Source organism: Oreochromis aureus, linkage group 5 (genome assembly GCF_013358895.1).
Source record: "Oreochromis aureus strain Israel breed Guangdong linkage group 5, ZZ_aureus, whole genome shotgun sequence".
Classification (NCBI taxonomy): domain Eukaryota; kingdom Metazoa; phylum Chordata; class Actinopteri; order Cichliformes; family Cichlidae; genus Oreochromis; species Oreochromis aureus.
The window spans coordinates 29619439-29630286 of record NC_052946.1 but is presented as its reverse complement, the minus strand read 5'-3'; the positions used below and the strand labels follow the sequence as shown (position 1 = coordinate 29630286).

The 10848-nt window shown below is 39.3% G+C and overlaps 1 protein-coding gene across 1 annotated transcript; it reads right to left on the bottom strand.

Moving 5' to 3' along the window:
- Positions 1–2822: 2822 nt before the first annotated feature.
- On the bottom strand, positions 2823–10403 carry gpr37l1a (G protein-coupled receptor 37 like 1a). The gene is made up of 2 exons (XM_031731504.2): positions 9560–10403; positions 2823–5497 (listed from the first exon to the last, which is right to left on the bottom strand). The coding sequence occupies exons 1-2, from the start codon at positions 10199–10201 to the stop codon at positions 4475–4477; spliced, it is 1665 nt and encodes a 554-aa protein (XP_031587364.1). The 5' UTR covers positions 10202–10403; the 3' UTR covers positions 2823–4474.
- Between the last annotated feature and the right edge of the window lie 445 nt (positions 10404–10848).

Below are 10848 nucleotides of genomic sequence, written 5' to 3'. Positions count from 1 at the left end.
AGCCTCAGCCCAAATACAGACCTGGCTCAACTTTAGGAATGTGGACTGATTTGTTCAGTGTGTTTGCAAAGAGCAGCCAATCAGGAGAAAGCTGGATTAAAAGGAGGGTGGATTTAAAGAGATGGGAGCTTTAGCACAGCAGATAAATCCAGGGGCTCCTTCTTTGTCCAGAAGATGAAGTTACTTTGAACTGATCCTTTGCTACAAGCAGGTAGCTCTGTGTGTTTCATTTAATGGAATTTTACACCCTTCCTGACTCAAACCCAACCTCTGGTGCTCTGTTACTCTTCATTAAGTGTCAAACGGAATTTTGTCCATTTGCTGGAGCGTTTGTATTACTGAAACCTAACAGAGAGTACTCCAAACCTTTTTTCTGAAATTTATAATTTAGAAGAAGAAGAAGACACAGAAGTTGTGTGAGTTATCTGCAAGCAGTTAAAGAAAGCCTGATACTCTCATTTCCATCTCCTAAATTTTTTTCTTGGACTTTTGATGAGTTTTGCATGATTTCCAATTTAATGGAATCCCTATATATCTTATATTGGACGTAGAGAAGGGCGTAGATCTGCAGGCCAGCTTTGTCCTAATTGGCTGACCCTTGCAAACAAAAAGTTCAGCAGGTGGGCGGAGCATCTTTAACATTAATATTAACCAAGATTAATATCAAACAAGATGAGGAAAAACTGCCTCAAAAGGAGTTTTTACCCAGAGATCATCACTGAAAAGCTCAACATGAACTGTATAATTCATTGTCTGTAACATGCTGTTAAAAGTACATCATGTTTTTTATGTAATAAGCAGGTATTGCATGTGGAAACTGTTGGCTTTGCACATTAACGACAAGGCACAGAAAATCCTTACTATTAATTTCTGATGTACATAGGTTAAGGACACAAGATGCCCATATTGATTCATGTAATATGTGGAAAAAGCATTATTTATGATTTATGTTCAAACAGACTGAATATAAAGTACTATTTTCCAGTATTTTGTGTAACAGTATTTTAAAGCAGAACTGCTGAGATCCAGAATATTGAATCAGTCCAGCGACGTGAACTCAGTGACGGAAACGAGGTGCAAAATATCGACAACTCTGTCCCATGTCAAGCTGAATAAAACCTATCATTTAAATTTATTAGGCCACAAAGATATCGTCATCCATATATTATGTTTTCTGCAAAGGGATACAAGATATGATCTTATATATCACAATATAAATGAACAATTTCAAAAATAATGGACTGAAATGTAAAAATTGTGCATCAGATTGCGTGTTGTGAACACCTGATTCTACCTTCTGCATAATATGAAAGGAAGTTTTTCTTATAATTATAAATTTTGAATCTTTTTTTTGTGTGTTTAAATACCTGTGCTGAAGACAATGCTGACATTTGGAGGAAGCATGACAAACTTTTTCACGTCAATATATGAAAAAGGAGAAAACAGGCTGAGGCTCTTTAAAATACATGGGTGGATAAAAATTGTGAAAGCAAGGAATTCCTGTCTGTTCTCCTAAGCAACTGGTCATTGAGTGACTGTGTTCATTATGGCTGCTCGAACTCAAAGGCCAGCACTTATTGTGAAGCTGTGACCTTCAATAATTGAATAATGACAAAAAGGAGTGTCACAGTCAGGCATGAGGAGCGTTCTGAGTCTGTGGGTGTTGGAATCACAGCGCAGAGGCATTCTTTCCAGTAGACATCAGTGTTCATGAGCCATCTGCAGCTAAAGAAAATGAATCCAGACAACAATCACCCAGAGTTCAGATGTTCATTACATGTAATGCACCTTTCAGGAAATGTTTTCTCTCACTGTCCTCCAGCCTGTTTTCTGGCTTTCTTTTTCTGTCTCTACGTGTAAGTTTAACATTAATCACATCCAGAATTGTCTATAAACTAAAAATAAAACAAATCTGATGTTCCTGTTTCTTTCTTTCTGACTTTTTTGTGGCAAACATATTCAAGGTTTTACTTCAGCAGGCTCTTTAGCTCAAAGTGTAGTGTGTACATGTGAACTGATGCAAAGTAACCCACTGTGTGTTCATTGGTTCTAGGCAAACGTGAAGTTCTCTGATGGAGAATATAAAAAATATATACACTGAAAAAAGATTCTTCACCCTCAATAAACACAAATTTTGAGTAAAACCCATATGAAATATTAAATACATTAAATCAAAGGTAAATTCAAATAATTAATCATTAAGGAAAATGTGCTTGGTATAAACCAAATGTATATCAGTCAAGTAAATTTCAGTTGATTCCATTAAACTTAACATTTTACTTGTGTAACAAAATTGCAGGGATAATTTACATGTATTCAAATTACTTAAAGTTACCTTTTTGGGCTTTTTTTCTTTTTGAGTCTATGAGATGAAAATTTTTATTAATTATTTTTTTGTTATTGTCATTTTTTAACTTAGCTGGAGGTGTGCACTTACTGAGTATAAGCTACAACACACTCTAATGCAAGGCCTTTATACAATGCAGTAAACGCAAATGACAAGGATGTAAACGACATAGTTTTGATACAACTTCAATATATTTATTAATAGAAAAAAATATAAAGCACCCTCAGATATGTCTTTCTTTCAAATTGCTATTTGTGCTTATTAAAAAAATGAAAACCATTTTATCTTAATAACTAATTTCTCTTGAGAAATGAAGTCATTAATGGATAGTTTTGTCTACTGTCTGCTGTTGTTTATGCCAGATATTAAAGAAACAAAGAACACATTTTTTCAAAATGTATTTTATTCAATCAAAATAATAAAACAAGTAAAAAAGAGTCAAACTTTAGTTTCACATTTCTTTATGTTGATTGATCCCATTGTGAACCTGTACCACCTGAACTTTATGTATCCACATATTTGATGTCTCCTGTGCAGATCAGCTATGTATGAGGAATAACAGTAAAATCATATTTAAAACAACAGACAGACAAAAAAAACCCAAAAAACTGTTGAAAAACATCAGTCTGCTGGCAGTTGTCCTGGTGCTAAAAAAAAAAAATTCCCCAAACTCAAATGAGTTTCTTTTTGATACAGTACTTAGAAAATGTGATGCAAATATCCTGAATGGGAATTAGAGATTTATCAATAACTATGAAATGTAAATTGTACCATAAAACAATGACATATCATTTAATAACTGGCATATCAATTAAATCCATCTAGAACATGCTCCATAATCTGAATAATTACCTAACGCTAGTCTGACAAACCTCTGCTCTACAGTGGCTCTACCCAAGTTTATACAGACTAAACGTAAAGAACGATTTACAACGACTTGGATTTTATTTTGGTATTTTTGTCCCTAAGTTTGACCACCTGCAATAACAGTGTAATCACGAATCTAAAAGTTGAGCGCTGATGAAATGGCAGTTTATATATAACCTGTATTCACATCAAAAAGCTCAGGTGATCAGACACGTTGAGAACAAACCTCCAAGTTAATCAAACATATCTGGAATAGAAAAAAGTAAACATTTGTCAGCACACACTGTAATTCACAGATCCGCTTCAAGCTACAACTTTGACTGGTGGCTTTACTACTGGTACCTAGTTTTTAGATGCACTGTGTTGCCAAAAGTATTTAGACACCTGGGCACTTGTTCCGATTTGGTATGTAGAATTTAGCTGAGATTTTATTCATAACATTGCCTTACTTTAGCTTGGATCTGATTCTTCATCAGTCAAACAAGAAACCACATTAGAAAAAAAGGTTGCCCTGAACAGATTTTTAGTGACTGTTTTGAAATCTTAACAGCGCAGAAAAAGGTTTGCATGGGACTCAGGTGTGCAGAAGGAAAAAAGAAGAATGGCAGCATTTATAGAGTAAAATGATACACCTGGGTGCAAATAATTCCTCCTAGTTGGAATATCACTACAGCGCCTTTGTTAGACCTAAGAGATGAAGGTTAAAATCACAAAAACAGACTGGAACACGGCTTTCCCGATACCGGTATCTTTTCAAACTTTCTCGTCCTCTCTTCTGTACTGATAATTCGTCCTTCCTTAGTGATGTAACTGTGCTCCCAGATCTTTGAATCGTAGTAAAATCAAGCATAACATTGTTACACACAGGTAATGATCCATTCAGATCAGCTGATCTTAGTGATAAACCCACATCAGCTGATGATTGGCTAATATGCTTCTACATGTCGAATTGGCTATCTCATGTGAAGCATGCAATTTAATTTATGCCTTAGCAATGTCAGAGGTACTGCGCCCCTGTGCAAGCTGCTTTGCAACCCACCTACATTCTGGTTCCTGCTTTCATATCATATCTGTCATGTCTGTTTTTGTTGATGGAGGTCACCAAGTGTAAATTAATGCAGGTGTAAATCCTTCTTTTGACTATAGTTATCCCAACTGAAATGTCACTTTGTGAAATGTTGGACAAAACTACCAATTAAGAACCAAGTTGTATTAAACCGAAAATAACCCTTTAAAGTGATGTACAAACAGTTCTGAGCCTCAGCAGGGTGTCCCAATAGCTGCTGATGAGTCTTTCACTCTCTCATGGACTGCTGGTTCTGCCGGCAACAGGCTCTTCATCGGCTCCTCTTTGCTGGAAGGAAACAGGGAGACTGGCGAAGGCGATGTGGGTGAGGAGAGGGTGGAGGTCGCAGCAGTTGAGGCAGAGGAAGATGAAGAGGAGTTGCCATCAGGGAGGCACTCTTCACAGCAGCAGCAGCAGCAGTCCATGAAGGCCTGGCCCAGCGAGCGACACAGGCACAGCAGCATCACTGGCGTCGCAGAGCAGCGCACGAACAGCAGAAACTGTCCAATCAGACCCAACGCCGGCAGAACCAGAGCCGGAAGCGCAGCGGTCATTGGGACAGAGATATACGCCAGGGTGATGTTGCAAATGCTCTCTGGCAGGTTGCACGTGATGTACAAGACAGTGAGTGCCATCACAGTGGAGCGTAGCCTCTGCTCCCTCACATGCTGTTTTTTCTTTGTCGAAGACGAAGACGAAGAGGAGGAGGAGCACCTGCTAGTCACCTTTTCGCTGCTGGGTTTCTGTGGTAGTCGCTGTGCTAACACCTGCTTTGTCACCAAATCGCAAGCCAGAGTGAAGAGCAGTGGCAAACAAAGGTAGCATCCAAAGAACCACCACATTCGAGCTTCGTGATAGGTCAGCACCAGAGAGTAGATGCTCTCTGGGAGCTCCACAGATGGCTCACGAACACACATATCCACCTTGAACCTTTCAGTCCGGCCTCTAAAGGCCGCCATCAGTGAGCCTCCGTGCTGGCTTTGCTGTAGGTCATTGGGAAGCGTCGGCAGGCTGACAGTTTCCTGAAGGAGCTGCCACAGCAGGAGCTCCGGGGCAGCTAGGACCATGGAGCCCACCCAGATGACGGACAGCTTGGACAGGATGGACTGGCAGGACTCCACCTTTGGAGTCTGATGAGGCCCAGGGCCTGTGGCTGCATGGAAACGATCAATACTGAGCGCACAGAGGCTGAATGTGGCCACGCCCAAAGAGGTCACCTGACAGAGTGAGGAAATTGATCAGAAAAAAACAATATTAATAAGCCATCACTGAGAATCAATGCAGTTGCTGACAGACATCCATTCACAGTTGCATTGCAGACATATACTAATTCAAACCACAACATCAACATGAGGATCTTGGTTTAAAAAAAGGAAATACAATGTATACGTGTTTCCAAGTGTGATCTTTATCCTCAAAAAGAGCCATGGTAGCTGATTCCCCCATTGGGCACAACTTGAAAAATCAATCATTGCCTCCCACCTGACCCTTTCAGAATCTGATGATTATTTTTCTACAAATGCTTCAGTATTTTAATGAAGTCATGAAAAATGTTACATTCATACTATAAATACTCTCTGAGCTACAAGCCCTGGAAGTACAGGAGCTGGATTGAAATATTTGAGCTCGCATAACTTAAAATATAGGAGTAAGCCACATGAAACACATTTGAGCTCTGTTAAAAAAAGGTCATATCGCCATGTGGGATAGGTGGTTAACTATTGCTTTGATGCAGGTTTTTCCCCATATGCTGTATTCACACTTTTGGTTTTTTTTGTTTTTTTTGAATGACTGCTTTTGAATGATTTCTCTTTTAAATCCTGGAGAAGCTAACATCACACAAGTTTCACATTCCTAAGGCGTCACATTTTCTCACTTTGTAGCCACAGAACATGTCAGGGTACAGCTGTGTGGCAGGCAGGATATGGACTCAAATGCAAGACTTGGGAGACGGAATATGGGGAGCGGAAACACCTGAAAACACAGGTGAAGACAATCAACCTAACACACTTAACCCGAGACAGAGAAAACAACTGCTGTAAAAACTAAACAGGAAACAACTAAACAAGGACTCACAAATGGAATTCAATTCAATTCAATTCAATTTTATTTATATAGCGCCAAATCACAACAAAAGTCGCCTCAAGGCGCTTGAGACTGAAAGACTGAGAGAAGACTGAGAGATCTGAATATAAGCAGAACTAAACACCAACAGAGACCAGATAACGTTAAAAAATAACAGAAGATTAAAGATGCCTTCAATACCATAAATATGAGCTCCAAAACCCCCCAAAACAAAGTGATTCAGTCCAAAAACACAAAACCTTGGGTCTAAGCTCAGATCCATGACAGAACAAATGTTTCTTAATTATTATTATTTATTTTATTTTTTGGTCTTTTACACTCATGACTCAAACTTCTGAAGCTGCAGAACAGCTCCCAGTCAGTCACCACACAGTTAATGAGAAAAAAAATCTGTCCTGTCCTGATGCAATGGTCCATTATGTTACCCAAATATTGTTTTTATGTTTAATAAATGTTCAATACAATATTAATACCTAATTTATTAATAGTTAACAAAATATTGTTACTATTAACGATTTTAAAGGTTGTTTTGTTTAACCATTTTACATCAAACAGTTAACTCTAGTACTTTACTGGCATAAACAGTAAGATGATGCTAATAAGAATTAATATAATTCAACCAGTGCTTTGAAGAAAGCATGTTTGAGGATTTCCTCTGCTCTTTATGCCGGCTACAGACTAAATTACAAATCTTACAAGCATTAAGAAAAAAGTTACAAAGACAACTTTCCATTAACATTCAGAACACAGAAACAGAAATGAAAGGACACACAGAGGGGAAAAAAAGGTCATTGTATTGTAAAAGCTCTTAGCCTTCATACTGGGGACAGTAATTGGTGCCTCGTGCCCATTAAAGTTGGTGGTTTTGGCCAGAAACACTGACTATCATTACAGAGACTTGTCCTCCCTCTGTTAGTGCTTAACGACCTCAGACTGTTAAGACACAACTCAAGATAATTAGCACAGAGCTTTAATTAGCATGAAAATAGTTTAACTAACGGAGCACAGGGCAGCTGGCAGCCTGACCTGCTTCAGTACTGTTCAGTAAAAGAGCATTGAAAAAAACAAAAAAACAGTAATTCATTAACCAGAAATTAATTCACTCATTAGCATAAAAATAGGTAAAGCTGCAAAGAATAGAGGAGGCCGGCAGCCTGACCTTGTTAAAGACTGCTTCACACAAGCTGTTATTACAAATTAGTAAAACTCCACTTCAGTGATCTGAAGCTGTGTAGGCGGACAGAGCTGGTTTAGAGCCAAAAACAAAGACTCCACAGGCTCCAGGACTTTATCTCTGTGCTGAAGCATTCATCGCTCAGTGAGAGTAAATCTAAATTAAGCTCTTGCCTCAGCTTTTAACTTAAAACAACTGCCCTCTAAATGAGGCCTGTTCCAATACCTTTAAATCATTTGGTCTTTAAGGAATTGTAACGGTCTTGCTTTTCATTCATTTCTGATATTTTACATAATGACAAGACTATTTAATCATGAAAACTATTTTTCAGTAGGTTCTTAAAACCTGGTGGTCTTCTATGATACGTTCTTTAAATTTCTGTTGTCCAAGGCAGCGAATCAAAGAAACATCACTGTTGTGTGATGCAGAGAAGATCCACTGAGTTAAATGTCAGCATCTCAAATTACATTTAGGCAAAACACTTAAAGAGGACGTATTCAAGAGCATTCTTTAAACACCATTTTATATCCCAAGTGTCTAATCTGCTTTTGCTTCGTCTGATTAATCACTACATTTTTAAAGCAATATCTTTATTTGTACTTTTATCCTCCATATAAGCCGGAAGCCTTTTTTTCCTGTATGCCAGTTAAACTCAGGTGTACACTGGGCCTCAAAATAGAGATTTAAAAACATGTACCAAAACTTTTTTTAATTACAAACTGAGCCGCTGCTGGCCCATCCTGAGCTGGTATTCTGCATTTTAAAAAATGGAGCTCTCTTTCAGAGACAGCCTGATATCTCTATTTCTTCTTTTTCTTTGTTTATTCAGTGATTCATCAGGATTAGCAACAGTTTCTCTTTCATTACTGAGACTTAGTTTTGGAGCTGCACCTGCACATAAACACCACCATTCTTGAAAACTACGTCTCTGCATTTCACTGTTTCGTTCTTGTGATGTGAGGAAGACGAGCCTCTTCATGCTGGGGCCCCACACTAGCCTCCCCTGGTGGTTCATAACAGACGGCTGAAGAGGCCAAACAGACCATAACGGACGTTTGTTCAAAGTAAAGGCTGCTGAAACTGAGGAGAAACAAAGGCACAAACGGGCCATTCATCAGACCTGGAGGTCTCTTTATTAAACTGGAAATCACTTAAAATGAGTCAAACACGGCCGTAAAAACTTCCACGCTTGTGTGAAAGTGCCTCGCTATCTGTGCAAAAATGTTCACTTCTGAATGGCTGCAGTGAGGATGATGCTAAAATAAACAACCAGTTAAAGATTACCTGCAGAAAATGACCTCTAATCAACTAAATGAGTAAAAGTGTTTTTATATCACTGATCCTGGAACTTGATGTTTCATAAATGTATTTAAAATTGATTTGACTCAGGATATCACTGATATTTTTCACTTATTTCACACAATTTAGAAATGTATTTCAGTAAAATCAAAGACTAATCATAATGACAATTAGAGTCTATCCATTAGATTAAAAAAAAATAAAAGTCAACATCGTATTCAGTTTTATTCATTAATCACTCTTTAACCATGAATTTAATTAGTTTTGTGTTTAATTTTTAATCGCTTCTTGTTGTTTTTTTTTAAAACTTCAGCTTTTATTCAATTTATTATCACATAAATTGATGTCTTTATTACTTTGATCGAGGTCGATTGTGTTTAAATGTATTGCATAAACAACTGAAATGACTTAAAGACAAATTAAGTGACAGTATATTCAAACATTTCAGTGAAACAGCTGAATAAAATATTACGCAGATTCTTTACCTGGCAACACTTTAAGTGCATCTATAATAAACATGTAAGTATTTATTAAACTATTTATAAAACAGAGATATGGGCACTGATTAAGGGAATTTGTGGAAACTCGGGAAAAAGTTGATACAACATTATATAACTCGGGTGTGTGAAAGTTACAGGTGTTCACGCGACACTAAAAGGTGCTGCTTGTAAGCTAAATACTAAAACGCTTTCCTTCGCGCGCACCTTCACCTCCTCCTTACCTCCAGGTAGGGCACGAGCCTACAGGACAGGTCTCCTAGCAACCTTTTCAAGGTGAGCTCGTGGAAGATGACCACAGGCAGGCAGAAGAACAGCACGAGGAAATCCCAGAAGGCCAGGCCTGCCAGGATGCTGTTCCACGCGCTCTTCAGGTAGAAGTTGTGCCATACGATGCACATGAGCGCGAGGTTGCCAACGATGCCCGCGGCGAACAGGACGAGCGCGAGCAGCATGACTGCGTACGCCCAGTAGGAGCCGTCGGTGACCGGGAACAGCGGGTTGTGGAGCCCCGAGCCGCGGCCGGACGAGTGGTTCCCCACCGGGGCGGAGGTGAAGCGGAAAGTCCGCGGTGTGGTGAAGTAGGCGCTCGGGTCGTCGTACCGGCGCGGGTGCCCGAAACTGTTGGCGGGAACCGGTTCTTTTTTCCTGAAGCCCCCATCTTTGGCTCCTCGGGCCACTCGCTTTACACCGGGCAGTCCTGAAACTTGAAACCCGTTCAGAGAGCTCCTCTCCGGAGAGAGAGACGCCCTTCTGCGCGCAGGTGGTGCACCAGCATCCTCCGCCTGCTGCGCCTCCAGCGGAGCTGCGTACCGGAGCTCCGCGCAGTGGAGAAAGAGGAGCAAAACACACCAAACCGGGCTCATTTTTGAAATAAATGCAACTGCTCCGTGTTATCCGTGTGTGTCACAGACATGTGCTGCAGAAAAACTTCACTCCTGGAATAAAAAAAATGTTGTTTGTGTCACAGCTCAGCTTCTCTCCAGTCCTGACGGAGAAGTTTGGAGTCTGCTGCTCAGTTTCCAGCACTTGTTATTGGCCCACATCAAGACACCGTGAAGACAACACGGAGTTTCCGGTGACAAATTTCAAAATAATAAAAAAAAGGGTCATTAAAAAAACAGTCTTGTGACCACAGAGGCGCTCTTTAAGAGCTCTATACTGATTGGAACAAACTAAGTTAAGGTCCAAACACCAGACAGTTGGACAAAGATGACGCATGCAGTGAATTATATTAAACTCCAAGAAATCCAAGAATGCTAGACAATATTTACCTTTTCTAAAAAAAACTATTTTATGTGTAAGTAATACCATGTAATACCATACTGGTGCTCTGCAAGAACAATGTTTACCATGTCGATATTCTTAAGTTAGTATTTTAGAAAGCTTATATTTGCTGATGAACAAAATACACAAAGCACAGGTGACGCTGTTATTAGTTCTTCAGGTACTCAGACATGCAGTAGGTCTAGGCTGCTGGGAGATTACCATGATGCATTGAGTATTTCTCCTT